Here is a 22,918-nt window from a genome sequence, read left to right on the forward strand (position 1 = left end):
GTTTTTTTCGAATACGCATGATTTATAAAGCTGTATTTCATAGCCATACAAATTCCCATTGGAAAAAAAAGAAAAACAATTTCGTCTTTCCAGTTCCGCTTCCTTTCCCATGACCCTCTTCGCTAGTGACGCCTGATTGGTTGATTTTAAAAATAAGAACCGCGATCATTTATGAAGAACGGAGTGCTGTGGTTTGGATAAAAGGTTTCGGGGGGGGAAAAAAAAAATCATTGTCTGTGTAAGTTTGGTGATATTTCTGGTTGTATTTCAGAAAGTATTCATGTTTGTGCATAAATGGTTGTTGCTATGATTTGCGACTTTTTAAATTGTTTGCACTTATTTTTTTCCGTTCCAAGTAATAACAACGTGAGGTAATCCGAAGTAGTTTAGTTCTAACCCCTAAAAAACCAATAGGGTTTATACAACGCAATTACGTTTTAGTTTCAAGTTTTTTTAAATGTAAAAGTGGTTTAGGAGATTGCGGTGTATAGGTGTTTCTGGGGAGATGCAATTTATTGGTATTGTTTATCATGTGAGCTGCTTGTTTGGCTGATTGTCAAGTGTCATTTTGTCTGATGGGTGTTTTCCTGCTTGATTAATAAATTCTTTAATAGTTAAAGATGTATCGGTCATTCAATTCCACGAAAACTAGGTCCTAGTTAGATGGGTGGGATATTTGCCAAGTTTAGATTTACTGTACTCCTTGTGTTTGATTTAAGGGCGTGGATAGGAAAAAAAAGTATATTAATCTGTAAACCAGAGTCTGGGACTCGGAAAATCTGACATCTAATGGAGAAAATAGGAGAACACTTCCTTCCTATGAGCAGTAAATTTCTCTACTGTCTGCCTAAACAGGTCCAAAATTAATAACATTATTCTGAGTTACAGGTGAAGCAGAAACGTGTAATGCAATCACAGAGAGATAATTAATATAAAACTTTAAAAAGCTATAAGAAACAAGTGTAAACATTTGGGGAAAATATTAGATTATTTATTTTCACTAATAATAATAATCAATGAGTATTTTGCATAGATTTACTGTAGATCTGCAGGAGGCTACACATGAAAGAATGTGTATGTTAATACAGATTTGTCTTTGTTATCAAGACTTGGAGAAATATCAATATCCAAAATATCAAGCATTGTAGAAATAAAAGTGCGCAGAATTTATGAGTATTTAACAAATTGTAGAATTTAAATATTGAAGTTATGTCCAACTTTACGGAGCCTTCTTAATACCTGATTTAGAATATTGTTTAGTTTAGTCAGCATACCAAAGAAAGATTCTTGACCTCGAGTTCAAAGCACACCTGTGAGAATAATTCCTGTTCACAGGGAATTGTCATATGCAGAGAGGTTAAAGGAATACAATTTCTCAATGCTAGAATAGAGATTGGTTAATTCATATGTAGCCCTAAAAGTTAGTCCAAGGGAGTACTTCAGATAAATGTTATTAAATATTATGACCCAATACCCTGTTTTGATAACGGGAACGTGGGGTCATAATTGGAAACGAAAAAAGGAATTGTTTTAGGATGGAAAATAGTAATTGTGTTGGCATTACACAAAATGTTGTGGATATCACTCTTGGGCATCCCAGCCATATATTTGAAACCGAAACCTTGGGCTCCATCGGTTAGGTAAAATTTCACATTCACCGAGTTGCCAAATACGAAAAGAGAGAGAGTCTCCACTATTTTGCAACCTTATAATTTTGTCTAATTTTGAAACTAATGTCTGTTTTTTGCACTGCATATTTTTATAGCATGATGGAATCCTGCTTTAATGACAGATTGGAAAAAATAGAAGCTGTGAGTATAGAGGATTTGAAAAAAGATCTTTCTGGAGAGTTTTTGTCCATGTCTTCTGTTACTTCTGAGGTAAGCTGCTTTTAAAAGAACTGATTTAATTCATTTTAAATTGCTGTTGACCTAAAGTTTAAGAAGGTGTTATATGATGCATCTCTATCACATGCTAAGCATGGTTAATCGGTAATTGTCACGTTAGCTAAACAGCCCTGTGCCCCAGCGTAGGGGTAACAGACAAGTTAGCCCTGTAACGTAGCCTTTTTCTAAACAGATTTGCAATCAAAAGTAGTATATTACATTTTTACAGAAATGGGAGGACATGATTGTTCCAAATTTCTACATTTAAATATAGTGCCATATATTTCATAGCATAATAAGCTTCCTTTGGTGATGTGTAAGCTGTTTGTTTTTTGCTGGTAACTGCCCTTTATTTTAAAATTTTGGTTTCCAATGCATTCGATTACTTGTTTATACCTCTTGATTGTGTATGTTTTGGCATTCATTTGTAGTTGAGGTTGTATGCCTTTTGAGGATCTCTGAAAGCTCAGAGTGTCCTCCACTCAGGAAGTTCCACTGGTGCGTTAAGCACCGTTCTTAAAATGTGCATATATGCCTTCCAGGAGTCCAGCTTACAGGAGAGAGAACACTTGCAGGTTTACCTTCGTATCAGACCTTTCACACAAGCTGAAATGGACAGCGACGAATCACAGGTAAGCGGTAAAAAGGCAGAGCGAAGGGTGTCCAGTTCTTAACATGAGGGTCTCGCAATGTGAGCAGTAACCGTCTGTAACGTGTCAAATCTTGTAATTCTAGATTTAATTTCTCTTCTCTTCTTTCTTTAAACGTGCAGGAGTGCGTTAGCATTGAGAATCCAGATAAGGTGTTCCTCAAGGCCCCAAGGAGCTCTTTATCATCTCGGCTCAGTGATAAGTCACTTCCTCAAACAGCCCAGCGGTTTCAGTTTTCACAGGTGAGTTGTCGAACCCAGATCTAGCACATTATCCCATGAAACATTCTCATCTAGATGTAAGGGATGTGACCAGAAATTAATGTTTCATGATTATTTGTTATACTGTCATGCTCATTGTTTTTTCTATGTTCACTTTCTTCAGGTTTATGGTCCAGAAGCAACACAGAAGGAGGTTTTTGATGGCACAGTCAAGTCTTTAGTTAAAGACTTTCTTCAAGGGGGAAACTCCCTTGTTTTTACTTATGGAGTAACCAATGCTGGAAAGACCTTCACCTTTTTAGGTGTGATTTTCTACGTTCTTTTGTGCTATTTCTGTTATTACAAACCATCCATGGTTGCAAATGTAGCTTAGTAACTAATAATAAGATTTTTGGTTTTACAGGGCCCGAAAACAATAGTGGCCTTCTGCCAAGATCTTTGAATATGATATTCAACAACATTCAAGATAAAATCTATACAGAAATGGACATTAAACCACAGAGATGCAGAGAATACATGAGGCTGAACAAAGAGCAACTCACGAAGGAAATCGCAAACAAAAAGACCATTCTGCGATTAGCAAAAGAGGTAATCTTTCGAAATTACTACCTTTTCGTATTCCCTGTGCTTCATACTGTTACTTATCTAAATTTATCTATGCAGTGTGATTTACAGAAAAGCATGATTTCTCAATTGAATTCGACCAGCAAGTCAGCCATATTTGAAGGTATGTATTCACGTTCAAACTTTTAAGGCCTATTAAAGGATTTTTTTAATATATATATATAAGTCAAACAAGGGTTTTGCCCAATACTACTTCTTGAAGAAGCTAGCTATGTGGAATATTTGCCAATCAACTCGACACTTGCATTTGTTGTTGAAATCGTTTTTTCCTCTTGGGTTTGTATTCTGTTTTTTCACAGGCACTGCTGTGAACAACACAGAAGAATTGGATTCAGAAAGCTTCACTTTGGATATGAACAGTCACTCCAAATACTCGGTCTGGGTGTCTTTTTGTGAAATCTATAATGAAAACATTTATGACTTGCTTGAAACGATCCCAAATAATTCCATGAAGAGAAGTACTCTTCGGCTCTCACAAGATGTGAAAGGGAATCCTTTTGTAAAAGGTATTTCTGTTTTCTTTTTCTTTGGGCTTCACTGTACTGGTGGGGATGTTGGACAAGAACTCTTTAAGGTGTATATGTGATAGGATTTATGAACTGACATCTTAAAGACCTGAGTCTTTCTACGTTTTTAGATCTCAAGTGGGTTCAGGTGAGTGATGCAGATGAGGCATATAAAGTTCTAAAATTGGGGAAGAAACACCAGAGCTTTTCCTGCACAAAGCTGAATCATCTGTCCAGCAGAAGGTAATGCTATTTAAAAAAAACGTAATTCTAACTGCTTGTTTTTTTTGGGGGGGGGGTTTGGGACATTGCATTATTTCCTTCCACATTCTGTTATGTAGAGTGTTTGCTAATGGAAAAATTATACACAGTTTTGGGAATCTTCACTAGTATTTGATTCTGGACTCGTAACCGAAACTTGTGGGTTCAGATGCTTGGTGGGACACTGCTTTTATCTTTTAAGAAGGGTGCAGTTGGAGTAAATACTAGCCATGGAAATGGATCTAAATAAGTATTTCTTTAGATGAAATCAGCCAATTAATGGTAATAATGGAAATGTTGTTTTTGGAACACTCTTATAAGGGACTGAACTCTTCCAATTGTTTTTGTCTTTAAAGCCACAGCATTTTCTCCATCAGAATCTTACGGATTGAAGATCTTGGTATACCTCGTGTACAAAATATCAGCGAGTAAGTGTCGCTTTTGCTACTGATTTTTTTTTTTGCTTTGTTGATTTTTAAATGCAAAGTTTGACCTTCTTTTTTTTCTTTTTAGGTTGTCATTGTGTGATCTAGCTGGATCGGAGAGATGTGCCAAAACCCAGAACAAAGGAGAGCGCTTAAAAGAAGCAGGAAACATTAATAGCTCCTTGCTGATCTTGGGCAAATGTCTCAAAGCACTGAGACACAACCAGCAGTCAAAGTAAGAAGCTAAGTTTTATCATTCGTAACTAGTACTTGGTATACTTTTGGGTAGTTATGATCATTTGTGTACATTTAAAGTGTTTTCAGTAATTTGTTTCCTTTGTTTTGTGTTTTTTCCCCCTTGTATATCTGTAAAGGTACTTACTTGCTTATAAGCTAAAACATTTGATTGGTGCTACTCTAGGACTTACTAGTCTGTCTTCTGAGGATGCTTAATTTATTTTCAATTGAACCACAAGGTGGCAACAGCATACTGCATAGACAGGAGATAATTTTTAGAGATTCTCTAAAACTGGAGAATGTTTGGCCCTAATATTACCGTTAACATTGATTCCCTAAATAGAAAAAACAATTGCAAAACCTTTCTTTTAGCATTTTTCTAGAAAAGTTAATGTATAAAATACTCATAAAAATGAGCCTGGAGAGCTATGTTGGTTTGCAAGCTGCAAGGGACCAAGTAAAGGTTATTTTTTAGGCTTAAAAGCAAGAAATCCACTGTTCTTCAGGGGTGTTGAGGTATGAATGGCAAAGGGGTGGGAAGGTAAGAACTGCAAAAGAGAATGGGTAGAATCGCTGAACAGGGAAACTGAAGAGACTGAAATCTGGATCACAGTTTCCAGGGGAAGAGTGTAAAGGAGAAATGTGTAAATGAAAGAGTAGAAAGATTACTAAATTGTCTCTCGTGGTGTTTACTGTGCATTGTTTTTAGGCTGCTACAGCACGTACCCTTCAGGGAGAGCAAGTTGACCCATTACCTTCAAGGTTTTTTCTGTGGCCGAGGAAAAGCTTGTATGATTGTGAACATTAACCAGTGTGCTTCAATGTTTGATGAAACATTGAATGTACTGAAGTTTTCTGCACTTGCTCAGAAGGTAAACATTTATCTGACAACGTATCGCCTCCCATAATAATTTTAAGTTCTAGAAACTGAGTATGTTGCATGTGCTTACAAAAATGGTATTATGTTTACAGAAAGAAATGCCTCTAATTATCTTTGTTTTTCTTTAAGACTGAGTTTGATATTGATCTCTGCCATTACATTAGCAGCATTAAGTAACCTTGTTCACAGACGGGGCTTTACTTTTCTCATGAAAAGTTAATTACAGTTTCATCTGCTCATTGACTCTCTTTATTTCCATCTCTGCAGGTGGTGGTTCTCAGTACAACAAAGCTCGCTCCTGTTGTTCCAAAGAAGTCAGCCAGAGAGGTGTCATTCATTATTAATAATGCAGACAAAATGAGGTTTTGGAGAAAGAGAAGGAGCTCCTTAATTGGCTGGGATACAAGTTTAGAGGATGTGCAAGAAAACGATGATGGTGAGGAGAAGGAAGAAGAAGAAAGCTTGGAAGAAACTATGGAGGACATCATCCAGGAGGAGGAGGAAGAAGAAGAAGAAGTTGTTGTAAGTAAAGAATCTTATGAGGTAAGTTTCTTTTCCTTGCCTCAGAACCAGTGGAAAATTATATAAAGATTAATTTTTTAGCAGTGTAATTTTCCATTTCTTACTATATTTTAAAATTTTATAATTGTGACTCTTCCCATTATTTCTAGATATTAAGACAGGCAAATGGTCTCTGCAAGATTAGTGATTTGTTATAGAATGCAGTTTTTCAAAATTATGTTTATGATTTTGCAACTTTCAGAAGCTGCTTTCAGTTATAGAAGAGCTAAAGAAGAAAATAGTTGAAGAAAGATCAGAAAAACTATTGTTGGAATCAAGAATTCGTGAAGACGTTTCCCAGGAATTCATGCAATTATACTCGCAAATGGAAAGCGATTTCAGGTAGTGATGTCTCAATCCCATTTAGTGCCCTTTCATTATTTATTTTTGCACAGATTTTTTTTAACAGGCGTATTTGTTTAACCCTTAATTTCTGTAGTGAACGCCTTGAGAATGAGAGAGAGATCATTGAGGAGAGAGCAGAGACACGAATGGAAATACTAAAAAACTTGGTGTGCAAAAAAAACGATCAACACAATGTTGCAAGTGAAGATGCAAAACAGCCACAGGTAGTGGAACTTTGAAATGTGTTAAAATCAACATATTTAGAGTATGTGAATGTCAAAGAAAAATACTAATATTTCTTTTTTTTTTTTTAGGAAGACCAAATTGTTGTTCTTGATGGAATAATTGGTTGTATGCAAGATGATCTTGTTAGCATAAAGAAAGATGCAGAAGCTGCACAAAATTGTCTCGTTGCTTTGCCGGATCTTCAGGAAAAGATTACTCAGCTTGAGATAAAGGTAGCTAAGCTATCGGAGGAGAAGAATAAAACCGAAGAGCTCCTTAGTCTGAAAACCAAAGGTATTTTTTTGTTTGTCTTCTTGTGAATTCTACTTGCAGTTTTCTGAACACAAGGAGGCCACTTGACCCATCTAGCTCATTTGGTAGTGAATCTCTTCCAACTGTTCCTTGAAGGAAATCAAAATTTCAGCTTTGCCTTTTGATTGGCTCGTTTGTTCCATGCTTCCCCAGCCCTTTGTGTAAAGTGCCTCCTGTTTTGCCCTTAAGTGCACTTCCTCATAGCTGCATAGCTGAATTGACTACAATGCCACAGTTGGGGGTCTCTGCTTGCTGTTTCAGAAGTGGAAGCCTACTTCAGCAATCAAACAAATGACCAGCTGGAAGAAGCCAAAAGGGTAAGATGTTTTTATTTGATGTTGTGCATATATAGTTAACAGGAATCTGTATGGTTAATATCAAAATCTGTAACAATGTTTTTGTTTTTTAAAGTTTTCCAATGCAGAAAAATGTCATTCTGTGGCAAAAACATTGCAAACGTGAATGTGATAATTAAGCATTTGATTTATAAGATTACAAAAGAGACCATTGTCTCAAGACTGTTAATGGGAAAAGGTAAAGTGGTCTCCCGAGGCATTGTGATGCTTTGTTGTAGCCGTGTCAAAAAACGGAGCGCAAAATAAACTGTTGTAACATTTCTAAAACTTGTAGCCAAGCTATTCTTAAATACGTTTTGCTAATTTAAGACATTTCCTTTTGCTTTAGAGCCTAGAGTGTCAGAATGAAAAACTACAGGGTCTTATGGAGATCTGTCAGGAAAAGGATGAGATGATCTCTAAACTACAGACTGCATTAGACCACTGGGAAGAAACGGTTGCAAAGAATGTAAGTCATTATTTTTGTAAAATTAATGTAATTTGGGTGATGGATTATGATTTTTTCTAAAGCAAGGCTTTTGGGAAGGTTCTTGATAAATTAACATAATATTTTATGATAGCATTTATGTTCATTTTTATTGTATAATGATTTTGTCATCCTGACATATTTCAACAAAAATAAATCAAAGCTTTGACAAAACTAAGTGATATTAAACAGGAGTGAATGCAATATCGTGGTGCCTCATCAGTGTTTAATCAATGGGATTTAAATGAATGATGCCCATTTACCTGTTTATGCATGTAATCAATCAGTCTTGACGTTTTGTCAGGAAAAGCTAGCCGGACTATTAATTCGATGGATCATAATAGATTACAAAATATCTAAATGTACTTCTGCAATCTTTTTATTACAGAATTTCTTTAAGATTAAGATCTGTATCTAAGATGCATATTTCAACACTTAATACTATGAAGACATTGTAGTATGCAAATCATTTTATTGTTGGTTGTGTTAAAACATGTTGACTCAATTAGCAAACATCTTATCACTTATCAATGTTTTTTTAATAGAAAACCTCAACTGACGCTATCAAAGAAGAGATCTTGAACTTGAAAATTAACTGCACCTGCTCCGGCGCCAACAATCCGAGCTCTGGGAATGAGAGCAGAAAGAGACCTTGTGCTGCCTTTCCTGATCCGGAGGGACAGCCGCCTCTCAAGAAAGGTACAGGCTCTGCACTAAATGATGCTAAAACTCAGCCACAGTTTGTAGGGCATAAGGCAGGGAACAGAAAGAATGGCACCACAGGGCGAACATTTCGTGTCTTGAAGAAAAGATTATCAGTATTTCGGTAGTTCAATATATTAATAACGATGGATTTTTTTTTTTCACTGCTTTTTAAACTTCTGTATTGATATGATTGTCGTGTTATAACTCCTAATAAAATGCACTTTATGGTTTGGTGTATGTGTGTTGAAGCCAGCAGTAAGGTATTCCCAAGCCTTGAGCTCAAGACACACTTGGTTGGTGAAGTTTTAAGAAGGGAGGGATTTTATTCTCCTGTTCTTGAGAGCCACAGGTTTCACTGTATAGGGCGGCTGTGACCTTGAAAGCTTTATCAGCTCTGGTCTACAGCCATGGCCTTTGAAACCCCAAATTAAGCCAAAATGTGGAGTTTCAAATAGCTCTCAAGGACTGGTACAAGGATAGCTGTTGTGACCTGTTCAGTTCCAGCCACAGGACTGGGAGGGGTACCTTTCAGACTTGTTACAGAAGACGTTGGTATTTGAGGAGCAAGAGGCTGAAACGTCCTTGTTACAGAACAAATCAAAGCACGGTTTCTATCAATCACAATGTAATTGAATATTTAACGAAAGGGAATATCTTGTTTCTTTGATTTGGTCAATGGGATGTCTGCGTTTTCCATTAATGCTGTAATTAAGCATTTGTCCCCATTGTTGTCAAAAACAGTGTTTTATGTTTTTAATTTATTTACCCTCTGTTCATGGAATGTCTATACTCATTGCAATACTTTTAATGTAAATAGCTTATGCCTTTGTTAATTTCAAATTTGTGTTTTTGAAAGACTTACTTTAAAACCACTGGTTGGCTATGTCATACATCGTGAAGTTTGTAAGGTTCCCGTTCAAGATGGAAATATTTTTCAAATAAATTTAAAGGTTTTATTGCAAAAAATGTTTCCTTGTCTTCATATCCACTGTTTTTGTGCCAAAAAGTTACATATGTTTTGGAATCCAAATTGAAACCATTGATTTTTGCTAGAAACGCTACTTTCTTAAGAATAATGCCAATGGAGCTGGCATTTACCTGTGAAGTTGCTCTGTATGTAGTGCTTGAGATAGGACAGCTGCCATTCTGCAGGATTTCTAGGTCTTTTTAAACTCCAGACACTTCAAAATCTAGAGGTTGTTTAATATTTCTAAGCATAAACAAACAAGCTGACTTTCACACTCGGAAATGAGCTGGAATGAATGCCTAAAGACACACACCAGCTGTCCATAAATACCCAGGAGATGATTTAAGACCAGTTGGAGTTGTGGACTGCAAAGATTTGCAAAAGTTAAATGGTCATAATAAACAAACTGACAATGGTGATTTTCATTTTCCCCATTGCAATAAAACTTTTCAAAATAGTCAATAATATTGACTATTTCTCTTGGGGATGATGTCCTTCACAGTACGTCCTCTACTCCTAAATGACCATACGGTAGATTTAAGTAGCTTTCCTAGTGGGTGACCTTACAGGCACAAATTCCTGTTGCCATGTGTATGAAGGCATCTGACTAAGCCAAAATTTTTATTGACAGGATCTAGAAAGTGAAACTTTTATGGTTTAAAAGAGTTTGTGCAAATGTACAAATTTCTAACTTTAAGCAGACTGTACGTTACTGCTACTTAATCAAAAGCTGTGGCATTACAGCTTTCGTACATTAAGGTTTTTCACAGCTTTCACTGTAATTCACACTGTAAAGAAGCTCATTTTCCCATAAAACATATGGACTTTTTTTTACTTTAAGGTGTCTGAAGTTTTGAACTAATATGCTTTTCCAAAGTTTTGTTTCCTTTTAATAAAGGTAGAAATTTTATTTCAAGCACAATTGTAACTGCTCTGAATTTAATTTTGTAGGAATGTACAAGTCTCATTTTCCTCTTTCGTTAATGAACAGTACAGTAGTTTATGCTGAAATGTATGTTTTAAACATGAATGAGTAGACCTGAATCAAGACTGCTATTCCATAATGTTGAGGGCCATTATACAAATGTTTAGAAGCTGACCAAATTGAACTTTTCTGCAACAGAACCCTTCACCAGCCTGCCTCTCTCCTCCTTAGGTCCTCTTCCAGAGGAAAATCATTGCGTCGCAACTCCTAAAATGGATGAGCTCCAGGCAGAACTTAATCTGAAGGAAATGGAGGTGGAAAAACTTAAATTTAAAGTGGACGAACTGCAGCAGCAGTTAGGAAGCCTTAGGAGGCACTTCCAGGAGGAAATAAAGCTGAAAGATGAGATAACCCAGAAGATAAAAGATCAACTTTTGTGCTCTGAACAAAAGGTCAAAGAGTTAAGTGATAATCTGCAGCAGCAGGTCAGCTCTTATGAAGCCACTGTGACGGCTTGGCAAGAACAAAGAGACGAAAACCAGAAGATCGCTGCGCAAAAAGAGAAGGTGGCAAATGAGATGAGCGATCTCCGGCAAGAAGCCACACAAAAAGAGGTCCTCCTTAAAAACATGGAGGACGCAGTGCGAGCGCAAACGGAGAAGTTTGAAAAGGTTTCTGCAGAATTGAGTGACACTAAAGATCTCTTGAGGAAACTAGAAGTCGATTTCAATGAGAAGTTACAGCTGGTGGAATCCCTCACGAATCAAACAGAGCGCCTTAAACACGAACTGGAAGCATCGCAGGTTTTGGCAGCAAAAAGGGACAGTGGCCATTTCCGCGATACAATCGGTGCTTTGCGTGCAGAATGTGAGAAAGTGGTTAAGGAGTCGGCACTCAAGAGCCAGCAGATTGTGGATCTCGAGCAGGAGGTCAGTACATTCAAACGGCAAATTGCTGAGCAAGACCAGCTGTCCAGTCAGTTGAAACGAGAGCTTGATGGCGTTAACAGTGCCAATGCTGAATTCAATTCAAAAGAAGATCTTGTGAACCAGTTGAGAGACCAACTTGAAAGCGCTTCAAAACAGCTTGAATCTGAAAGACGGCACGTCGCTGAGATACAGCAGAGGTATTCTGCGCTTGAGGCCACTTCTGTTAATCTCAGAGGAGAAATAAGAGATCTCGAGGAGCAGTTGCAGGTTTCAAAATCCAATGTTGACAAAGTAGTTGCATTGGAGCAACAGCTGTCAGGGAAAGAGTCCTTGATTGCAGAGTTGCAAAGCAGTTTAGAGGAAGCTCAAAGTAAACTCAAAGGTGCCACGTCAAGTCTCTCTCTTCAAGCAGCCAAACTGAAGGAGGCTGAGCAAAGCATGGAAAGCCTTAGATTGGCCAAAGAAACAATTGCAGAAAAGGACACACAATTGGGAAAGAGCGAGCAAGAATTACTCAGGTAAGATGCAGTTGTTTTGAACTTTAAAGTTGAGGATAAAATATGTCATAATTAACAGTCGCTGAAGTCTTAAGCGGGCAATAAGTATTTCTGACTGTTTTATAACGGTGACAGAGCATAATGCTGAATTCTTCAGTAGAAAACAAGAAATGAGTTTCTAATGCAGTTTAGTGACTGTATTTCTGACCTTGCTGAAAAATAAGCACTGAATGTCAAAGTGTCTTTATAGCCTTCTTAGTTTCAATACTCAAATTTAAATGTTTCTCTTCTTAACAGGTTAAAGGAAGAGATGAGTGACAAATTGCTAACAATCAAGAGTTTAAATCTGGACTTAGGGAGAAAAGAGGAGGATGCATCGGATTTGAAAGAGAAGGTGGCTGATGCCAAAAAACAAATACAGCAGGTGGAAAAAGAGGTAGGTGTGCTTTAGCTGTTCTATGACCATTGCTTTCATCTTAATGCCTTAACCTAAACACCTAAACAGGTTTCCCCAAAAGGCGTTACACCTCTAATTCAGAAACTTTGTACTTTTGGTTCAGCTTGGTTTAGCTTGTGAATGCTTCAGTATATAATGTTATTTACTGAAATTATAAAAACGAAGGTGTTTAAAAATGAAGGATATCCAAGAGAAATATTTTTAGATTTAAAACACTGCATTTTCTCTTGCTCTCTTGTGATACATATATAATGGCTATAGAGAAGGAACTTTTTTTCTCCTTACAGATTTCTACACTGCGTGAAGAAAATAGAACCCTGAAACAAAAATTGAGTGAAATGGAGAAGAGCAAAAACCAAATGATGAATGATTTGAAAAGCAGGGATCAGACAATTCAACTTTTTAAGAGTGTAAGTGTCAATCCTTTTGCTCTACACATAGGATAGTGCCAATTGTCCTTTGTTTCTTCCATGACATAAGAAATGGGAATGACAAGAAAAGGCCATTTAGTTCATCAGGGTTCAACTTTTACCTGTAAACTGAGAGAATCCATCGCACATACTTGATAGTTTTCACCTCCAGTCCCTGTTATACGTCCCATCTCTCTGTGAAAAAACCTTTCTAATATTGGTGCATATTGTCTTCTAACCAGTTTATCATCCTGTGCTCTAGTCACTGTAATTGAAATAAATACTGGAACCAATCTACTGTACCTCATTGACTGCCTTTAACATTTTAAAGCCCCCAATCGAATGCCTTTTGAGATGTCTTGCAGTGAGACAGAATAGATTGTGTTCCTCCAGCCTGTCCTCATAACACACCTTCATGCCCAAAGCTGTTTGTTTGGAATTCCTCCAGTTCCACTTGATCCCTTTGTAAAGTGGCAGCGCTGTATTCAGTTCTCCAACTTTCATCAAACATATACAGTTTCAGCATAACCTCTCTGATCTGTAGGCTGCATTAATTTGCAGTAAAACAAGATTCCTGTTGTCTTTTTGAGCAATGAATTACCAATATGCTGAGTGTGGCGATTCGGCCCCCTTTTTCCACACCACTATGTACCCGGAAATACTGCAACTCCTGTGATATAATTATGCCCAGTGTTGTATTTCGTTCTCTTACAAAAATTTGATATTTGCTGAACTTAAGTTTGCCATGTCAGCTCATATTCTAATCTTCCTGTAATTACTTAACTGCATTGTGTTGGCCATCCCCCAAAGCTGTATATCATCATCAGTAAATTTGACAAATATGTTACTGACTCCTTGATCAATATCATTTATCAAAATGAGGTTCAGCACTGGGTGCAGTGAGATGCCGCTTGTCCCAATCTATATACTTAATTTTATTCTATGTCCTATTCTTTAGTCAGTTTTGAATACATCTGCCTGTAAGCTTTGTGTGGGGAACTTTGTCTAAGGCTTGCTGAAAATCCAGATACACAAAAATGACTAGAAGCAATAAAAATGACTGTGCTTTTTGTGGCTTCTTTTTTTAAACTCTGGATTTGTTAAACTCAAGAATTAAAGTTTACCGTCTCCAATAATATCATTAAGTTGCCAAATTTAAATGTATTTTTTATTTTTATAATTTAATCATGAACACTGAACGGTTAAAAATGATACAAAATATACCCAGAAGGTAATGAATAACTTCTTCTAATTTGGGATTAAGCTAAGAGGCAATTATGTCTCTGTAGCATAAACAACTAATAACTCAGTTTCTGCTATTTCAGAGTCTCCCGTGGATATGTTTGTATTATTTGTAGAACTGCATATTTGTGACAGCTTTATTAGAAAAGACATTAGTGAAGTTTCTATTTAAAGATCCATTCTTTGATCCTCAATTTCAGTGCCTTGGTGTTTAATTGACCTGGTCTAGAATTTTAGTACGTCTCAGGTTTGACGACATTGTGATCACTGGTTCCACCACCGTAGTATTGTGAATTCTCTCCTGATCATTTTTTGAAAACTGTGTTTGAAAAGCAATCTTACGCCATCCTGTAACCCTTCTTCTTGATTATCAGTGTACCTCCTATTCCTTACTTTATACAAAGATGCATTGGTGCTATTTTGTAGAAGTGTTGCTCTTATTTTACCTAACTGTTTGTTTACAGGAACAGTCTAATGCCACAGTGAAGTCTGATCAAAACCTGGAGCTTTACCAGAAGGCTTGCAAAGGTAATCTTTTTTTCCTATATATTAAGAAACATGATTCAGCTCATTCAAGTTTTTTTAAGGTGATTTTGAGATTTCTTTCAATTTTCTTATTAGATCTTCAGGCACGGCAACAGATTATTGAAGATATGCGTCTGGCACTGACTGAGCAGGAAGAGACTCAGGCAGAGCAAGATCGGGTCCTTGAAGCTAAAATGGAGGAGATTGAATCTTTAACTTCAGGTGGATTATTATGACAGTTACCATTTTAGTTTTGTGTAAAACAGTTTTGTTAACATTTTACATTTGTGTTTGGCAGGGGCGATTAGTTCTTTAGATTTTGTGTTCTCTTGTGGTTTGATTCTGTGTGGAGTTTGTGTGTTCTTACGGCGTCTGCGTCATTTTTCTCCAGGAGCCTCCCACATTCCAAATACCTCAGGCTCGGTTAATTGCAGTCTTGAAATTGAAAATGTCCCTAGGTGTATGCGTATGTGTGTGCCCATACCAGGAATAAGTAGGCTGAATTGGTAATTGAGTTTACTGTTGTGTAATTATTTTATCACTCTTTTGAACTTTAGAAGTGGAAAACATGAAAAATAAATTCAACCAGAATAAATTGGATGGGATGGCTGCCCAAAACCTGGACGAACACAACAGTGATGCTGAGCTTGCAAGACAGGAAGTTACAAAGCTAAAAGAAACCTTTCAGGTACGAGTTTGAATGAAATGTGCATGTGTAGGATTACTGATGGGGAGCAGTCTGCCAGTTCAGTATTAACGTGCATCTATATATAGAAGTTTAGACAGGTCAATTTTTTAGGGAGAAGCTTTAATAGAAACTGCATAAATAAATACATGTCTTTTCTAGTAATTATTTCTGCAGTGGAAAGGGACCTTTTTATGTGATGTCCATTTATGATTTGAGTTTTAGTAGGCACTGTTTTCTTCTTATTTCTGATTTTCCCAGATTGCAAATGAGAAATACCAGGCCGACAGAAAGAAGTGGCAGGAAGACAAGTTCATGTTAATCAAACAAGCAAAGGAAGCTGAGGAGAGAAGAAATCATGATGTAAAAAGATTTGCTGAGGACCGGGAGCGCTATTCCAAACAGCAGATGGAAATGGTAGCTGGTTGTGTTCTCCTATCTGAGTGACAGACGTACTTTAGCTTGTACTGTTCTTTAATGGCTCATTGTCGCAGATCATGGGAAGTGGAGCCTCTCACTTATTTTCTGCAAAAAATGTATGACATAGTTGCCATGAGTTTATTTGTCTAGTACAAAATGCCTGCAAAACAAAGTCAGTTGGTTTTGAATTTTTTATTTTTGCTTTACTATTAGAATATGTTTTAGATTTTAGCTAAAACCTACCTGTGTTGAAACAATGGCTTTGACTCCAGAGGGGTACAAAAAACAATGGAAAAAGTTTTTATTTTTTGCTTTACAGGAAAGCCTCAGGAAACAGCTGGCTGAGAAGGATAATGACCTTGAAAGGTGGAGGAAAGAGAGGGATGATTTGGTTGAAGCTCTCGATGTCCAGCTGAGAAACCTCATCCTCAGTAATCAACAGAAAGACAACGAGCTGGAGAAGCTCAGAGCAGATGCCACCTTTATGGCAGGCAAGGTTGGTGTAGCTTTTTACACTGTAGTGAGGCAGCCAGCTGGTGCCTTCAGTTAAGTCTTAGTCTGAGGTGGTTGAAACTCAAGCCTATTCAAATTGACCGTATTGAAAATTTTGTGTCAATGTAGTGCAAGAGCAAAACAACTCGAGAGGGTATAGTGTTGTAAAGCGTTAAGGTTACTTTATTTAAGTCTTCTATGTTGAATTTCTTATATAATCGGCAAAATTGGTTAAATAGGCCAAATGTCTCCTCTCTTACATAAGCTGAACGTTCTCATCTTCTTTGGATTTTGTCCTTGCAGTTACGTTTAGTTGGCACACCAACAGTAAGCAGCATGCTCATTAGTCCTTTAAAGAATCTTACATGTATTTCTGTACATAACACAGGCCAGCAATGGTACAAATATTGAAGACCTTCAGCGCATCTTGACTGACAAGGAGTCGGAAATTTCTAAACTTAAAGAACAGTTAAGAATTTTAACGGAACCGAACTCAAAGCTTCAACCTGCAGAAACTGACAGAAAATTACAGAAACTGGTAAGATGGTAATAAAAGTAGTTTCAGTTTTTAATTGTCCCAATCATCCATGGTGATGTATTGGATGCTGGCCTAAAATGAGTTTAAAATAATTTTTGAACCTGCAGGAGACAATTCTCAAACCTCTTTTTTATTTTTATCATAACAGGGAGAAGTAAAGAGTGCTAACAAAACTAATTCCATGCTTTTCCAGGATGGGAATAATCTGAAAAGTAGCAATAAATATAATACTAGTAGCTCGGAAGAAAGCGAGGTAAGTGAGTGGTGCATCGGAGATATTTACTTCTGGTTTTCCTTTTTTATAAAACAGCATAGTGTTTTACAACAGGTGAAAATATTATAATAATTTATAATTATTGCTTACACTTATATAGCGCTTTTCTGGACAATCCACTCAAAGCGTTTTCCAGGGAATGGGGACTTCCCTTCTCCACCACCAATGTGCAGCATCTACCTGGATGATGCAATTGCAGCCATAGTGCGCCAGAACGCTCACCACACATCAGCTATCAGTGGAGGAGAGCAAAGTAATGAAGCCATTTCAAAGATAAGATAAGATCACTTTATTAGCCACATACAGAAACGCCCTGGGATTTTTAATGACCTGACCACAGAGTCAGGACCTCGGTTTTACGTCTTATCCGAAGGACGGCGCCTTTTTACAGTATAGTGTCCACCTCACTGTACTGGGGCATTAGGACCCACATAGACCACAGGGTGAGCGCCCCCAGTTGGCCCCACTAACATCTCTTCCAGCAGCAACCTTTGTTTTTCCTAGGAGGTCTCCCATCCAGGTACTGACCAGGCTCACACCCAGTTAGCTCCAGTTGGTTGCTAGTTGTGAGTTGAAGGGTGAAGTAATTTTACTAATATATGCAATACTTTAATTGTATAATACCAACCTGTTTCCCTGTGCATATATCTGCTATCTCATTTAAAACATCAAGACGAGGTTTGGGCCCACCTTGCTTGCTTGGCTGCTGCAATTTGAATTTAGTGAGGCTAGATTGTATAGGCCACGATTGGAATTTAGCCAATACACTGGGGTTAAACACCTTATACTCTTACGAATAGAGTAATGTTGTTTTCAATGACCAAGATTTTAAGACCTCAGTTTAACACAGTTTCCCAGTGCTTATCTTAAATCTCCCTTTCTAACAAGAGCTTTCCCTTGTTTCTGTTCTGACAAACTGAATAACAACAAGGCCACCATTCACCATTATCAACTCTTTCAGTCTGGTTATTTCATGATTCCAGCTGGTCTATCAGAAATGTGTCAATATTTGATCTTGTCCTTGCTACATGCAGATCTGATGTATACCAACTGTAGCATGATAATGGAGATCTGACTTTATTGATTCACAAAGATTTGGAAGCACTTCCACCATTTCAAATTACGAGATGATCATTTAATTTCTTGCACTGCAATTTCTTTCCAATAAAATGTAAAATCAAGGCCTAAAGTACTTATCAACTGACATTCCACTCTCTAATATGAAGTGTAGGATATAAAGGTGAGTGGACGCAGTATTTCAGCTATGTAAATTTTCATTTTCATTTTGAAAGAAATCCCAGTGCAGTCCAACAGAGATTAGCCTTTTACATTAGCATGATAATTGTAGAATGTTGAACTCTGGGTAAATCTTTGCTTTATGTGGAAAAGGTAGGATTGAACTCTAGTACTTTTGAATTTTATTAAAAGTGCTTATAACATTTTTTATTATTAATGTAATTTAAGGGGTTTTTTTTACTTGCAATATTAACTGTATTTGATTATACAGTCTGTTTACAAACATGAATTTTGCAATGTCGTTTTTATTGTCTCATTTGAAGAGTCCATGATCGTTAACCCAGAAGCTGATGACCTGAATGTGGGTGTTTGTTTCAATTCACATAACCGAGAGTCAGATAAATATGGACTTTAATGCTACATGATCAGTTATTTGTCATTTTACAGTCAGAACATCATTAATATCCAATTTTAGTGGAGGCCATTCATCTGCTAACATAAAAGAATCACATCCTTCTAATGAGTATTTGTAGTAGCTGTTAATCCTAATTTTGTTTTACTGCACAGTACTTTTAGTCTGAACCTTAATCTGCAAGGTTGGCTGAGTTTCAGTAATTGAATCCCCTCACTCTCCCCTCCTCTCCAGAACAACCTTCTTAAGATCCTTTAACACCTGTTTACAGTCCTGAGAGAAGCACCTTGGAGAACCCAGGCTGAGTAGAAACTTGCTGCCTTGTAGTTGCTGTGTGGGAGCTCTAGATGAGTATAGTGCATTGTTTACTGTTTCTGTCAGAAACCACACTGCTGTAGTACAGCTGTTGACTAAAAATAGTCAAGGGCTGCAAACTTATGGTTGTAAAGGAAATCGTGCTCTTGAAAAACTGGGTTCCTCTCCAATAAATGTATATTTTTTTTTTAATCTGCTATTTTGGGATTTGATTTACAGGCTTTGGGGAACAACCAATCTGTTCTGGACTCTTCTGGAATTTCCTCTGAGAGTGGGAGAACTAGCAGGTTTCCAAAACCTGAACTTGAGATTCAGTTCACCCCTCTTCGTCCTAATAAGATGGAAGTGAAAATGCAGGGTGAAGATTCTGCAGTGACAGTCAAACTAGGCAAATCAGCAAGGAAAAGGAAGAGCAATGAGATGGAAATGGTAATGTTTTAAAAATGGAAGTCTTAATTTGCACCATTAAAATCTGTTTTTACTTTTCAGATTGTTGTTAAAAAGTAACTTACTGGAATCCATCCCTGCTGGCACAGAACAGTTTGAACGAATTTAAGATTTTGAAAAGAAGTTTGAAACCACCAAAAATATCAGGAAGCCAAAGAATAGTGGGTGTGGGGGTGTGTGGGTGTGGGGGTGTGTGGGTGTGGGGGTGTGTGGGTGTGGGGGTGTGTGGGTGTGGGGGTGTAATTGTTTTATTCAACCTTTACTCAAGATGCAATCTAAAAGTAAAAAATTATCTCCAATGTGCTTTAGAACAAGTGAAGTTCTGTCTCATCAAAACAATCATTAAAGCTTTCATTTCAGTTTAGCTGTAATGTTCATTTCAACATTTAGAAATCGCTGTGTCACGTTGCATTCCTGAACAAAGCTTTGACTCGCTGAGCCAGTTAATTGTGTAAAATTATGTGTAAGATGCAAGTTCTTATTAATGTCCTTACTTGCCCCTTTCTTTTTAAGAGTGATATACTTTCAGGCTGCTGGAAAAATAAAACTAACCTGAAAGCAACACATGAAATCGTTTCTCAGGTATTCCCTAACGTCAGAATTGGTTTTCCTCCATGCTTGTAATGCCTTTAGAAGATAGATAGTTCCCCCTCTCTTGGGGGTGGGTGGTTCTCAAAAAGTCATTGGCCACATCCTTTTCTCTAAAGAGAAAAGTTTGGGGACATTATGACACGCAAGCAATACATGGGCAAATGTGCAAATCCTAACTTTATCTAGGTCTTTTTCTGCATTCTATGAGGTTTGAGTGAATTTACATTTATTTGAACCCCCATCATTTGTCTGTTCATTCTGTCTTCCCAGTTTTATTTAAAGGTTGGTTCCGTATTAACCCCGTCATTATTCTGCACCTTTTTTGGCAAGCCAAATTTAAGATAGTTTTAGAGGAGTTTTTATCTTGCCAGTTGGAGATTAGATTGTTTTAAATGACACCACCCTCATTCATATTGAGGGTTGTGCTTCTCTAGTGTGAAGAACAACAGTTTTCAATTTTGTTTTTTTAAAAAGTTTTGTTAAAGCATTCTTAAAGGATTCATGATTTGTTTTTTAAACATTTGTTGTTTACCAACTATTTAAATAAAACATGCCATTCATCTCTGTAGATTTATACTCAATCTGGATTCTGTAGTAGAGAGAAGGGAATATCCTTTTGCTTTCCCATTTTCTTTTAAAAACAGCCCTAACACCATTTCACAAGTCATTATCCGCATGTGAATATACAGTACCTGTATCAGTCGTAATTCAGATTGCAGTTGGTTTAATAAATTTGGTTTGCTACATCTTCTAACTAAGGCCTAACTCTTAGAACATGAATTGTCTTTGTTTTCAGGACCTTGTGGAAAGTGAAAACAGGAAAAACAGCAGAACAAGAACAATTGCCAGAAATGTGAAAGAGGTTGGTCTCCATTTTGAACTTTTACCAAACTGTAGATAATCTCAGTATACTCCCAGCTGTGTTGCCTGTGGACACCGAAAAGCACTACAGGCTTCGGGGGAACATTATTTCTAAACTCGGTAAACACGCAAGGGAAGAAGCATTTATTGTGTTTTTTTGGATTTTAGTCATTTGTCTATTTTTTGTCTTATTGCTCAGCAATCACCAGCTGCAAACAGAAATGTAGCTTCTTTAAAGCAGCAAGTGTCCAGCTCCAGCCTCAAATCTGCAAATAAAAAAGATGGACCCTTACAGAAAATTGGAGACTTTATCCAGAGCTCCCCCACCTTTCTCCAAAACAAAGGTTTGATATTTTGGGATTTGTTGTAGGCCCTTGAGCTGTGTTTAAGCAAGGTAAAAGTTATTTTTTAGCTGTACATTTATTTTTCTTGAAAGCATTAGCTAGAAAAGCTCATCAGTGAAGCTTTTATATGGATTAATACTGTTATTGTTTTTGTAAAAACTAGTTTGAAACTATATTTCTATTTTTTTTCCTTCCATAGCTAAAAAACTCATTGGAACCTTGAGTTCTAGATCTCCAGAGCCAGAATTAGGACCTCTCGACAGCAAACCAAAAAGGTCGAAAAGAAAACTATATAAAACTGAGATTTCATCTCCTTTAGATATCCCTTCTCACCCAGTAAGTAGTATTTTTAACATTTCTTAGTTTTTTTTGCATTTAGAAAACTTCCTACATTTAAAAAAAAGAATTTGAAGAGATCAGTTAAAACAAATGTGTAAAATCTTGATCTATGTGTGTTTTTTGTGAACGAGCCAGAATAATGTTCATCTGTAAGTTGAAATCGAATTCTATTTATGTACTGCATCATGAAATCTGCTATTTAGCTTCCCTGATTTCATAAATCAGCGGTGCAAAACTAATGTGGAAAAATTAGACTGGAGTTAAGTTGTAATTATCTGAATACCTAAAACGTATCTGAGGCAGTAATGTGATCAGGGTATTCTGGCCTTGAACAGGAAGGTTAAGGGTTCACGTTCCAGGTGAGACACTGGTAAGGGACCATTGAGCAATGTATTTCCTCCAAACTGCTCCAGTAAAATACCCAGCTATGTGAACGAGTTAAAATGGAAGTTGCTGTGGATAAAAGTGTCATCAGTCATCAGTAATGTTACCTATTATACAGATATGATTCTAATTGACATAATAAAAATGAAATAATGATCACTATTGTATTAATCACTGATGTAAATTTAAATAATCACTAGTGAGTACAAGAGATAGACTTTTCCAGCTTAAGCGCATTTAAGGTCTACAGTACATGTGCAAAGGTCTTAATTTCAGTGTCAATTACTGTTGTGTTAGATGAGGACTTTGTCTATTGATTAGTGTCTCTACTGAATCCTTTATAGAAGAGAACTGACTGCATCAGAAAAGACGATTCTAATTTCTGTCACATTACAGATTGTAGGGCTTGATCGCGATGAAAAGGAAAGTGACCATCTGATCATCAAGAGAAGACTGCGGCCAAGAACAGCCAAGAGATGAAGTCACCCGACCCATTTTATAGATACATCTCGGATTTTCTTATTTGGTCTATGTAGAACTTATTTGTATAGCTTAAATTACTTTGTTTGTTTTTTTTTGTAAAAGGAGTAATCCGTACCAGCTACAACTAAATAGGGTTTTTGAATCACATGTATATATTGTAGGCAACAATCAGCATGGCATGTTCATCTTCAGTTTTTGTGCATTGCAACAGTGGTGAAAAAAGTACAAAATCAATAAAGTACATGCTAAGAGAAAATCATTTTATGTCATTTTTCATTTTATTTAAAAACATTACCACCATAAAAACTAGAAAACACAAATACACAACCAAGTCATCCCACTATTCATGCAAATAGTCTTAATGTCCCCAAATAATTCTACAACAGGCGAAAGCAATAAGCTCCATGACAAAATAAACTGCATGTGGACAAAACGTGGATTTCTGCATGTGGATGATGCTTATCATCAGTAATAAGCAATTTTTG

General features: G+C 36.9%; 1 protein-coding gene across 3 annotated transcripts; it reads left to right on the plus strand.

Moving 5' to 3' along the window:
• Nucleotides 1-153: 153 nt before the first annotated feature.
• On the plus strand, nucleotides 154-22,692 carry kif20bb (kinesin family member 20Bb). Of its 3 annotated transcripts, none has more exons than XM_015339488.2 (35): nucleotides 154-238; nucleotides 1,766-1,880; nucleotides 2,429-2,518; nucleotides 2,659-2,778; nucleotides 2,921-3,059; nucleotides 3,161-3,345; nucleotides 3,421-3,484; nucleotides 3,681-3,887; nucleotides 4,019-4,130; nucleotides 4,505-4,576; nucleotides 4,662-4,808; nucleotides 5,520-5,682; nucleotides 5,958-6,233; nucleotides 6,454-6,593; nucleotides 6,691-6,820; nucleotides 6,911-7,115; nucleotides 7,395-7,450; nucleotides 7,818-7,937; nucleotides 8,501-8,654; nucleotides 10,784-11,999; nucleotides 12,276-12,414; nucleotides 12,723-12,845; nucleotides 14,552-14,615; nucleotides 14,709-14,834; nucleotides 15,170-15,300; nucleotides 15,559-15,714; nucleotides 16,037-16,213; nucleotides 16,598-16,747; nucleotides 16,896-17,000; nucleotides 19,204-19,413; nucleotides 19,945-20,013; nucleotides 20,819-20,884; nucleotides 21,083-21,227; nucleotides 21,427-21,563; nucleotides 22,347-22,692. In XM_015339488.2, exons 2-35 carry the CDS (start codon nucleotides 1,767-1,769, stop codon nucleotides 22,428-22,430), a joined length of 5,592 nt encoding a protein of 1,863 aa, XP_015194974.2. In that variant the 5' UTR covers nucleotides 154-238; nucleotide 1,766; the 3' UTR covers nucleotides 22,431-22,692. The 3 variants fall into 3 exon arrangements, with proteins under 3 accessions (XP_015194974.2, XP_015194975.2, XP_015194976.2); XM_015339489.2 differs by having other exon boundaries at nucleotides 5,958-6,212; XM_015339490.2 differs by lacking the exon at nucleotides 19,945-20,013.
• Nucleotides 22,693-22,918: the final 226 nt, after the last annotated feature.

The sequence above is a fragment of the Lepisosteus oculatus genome, chromosome 4 (assembly GCF_040954835.1).
Source record: "Lepisosteus oculatus isolate fLepOcu1 chromosome 4, fLepOcu1.hap2, whole genome shotgun sequence".
Lineage (NCBI taxonomy): Eukaryota > Metazoa > Chordata > Actinopteri > Semionotiformes > Lepisosteidae > Lepisosteus > Lepisosteus oculatus.

Coding starts and splice junctions, on each gene's coding strand:
- kif20bb (XM_015339488.2), top strand. CDS start 1,767: ATGATGGAATCCTGCTTTAATGACAGATTGGAAAAAATAGAAGCTGTG. Junction 2,779..2,920: donor AGCGGTTTCAGTTTTCACAG/GTGAGTTGTCGA, acceptor CACTTTCTTCAG/GTTTATGGTCCAGAAGCAAC. Junction 15,301..15,558: donor AGCTAAAAGAAACCTTTCAG/GTACGAGTTTGA, acceptor TGATTTTCCCAG/ATTGCAAATGAGAAATACCA.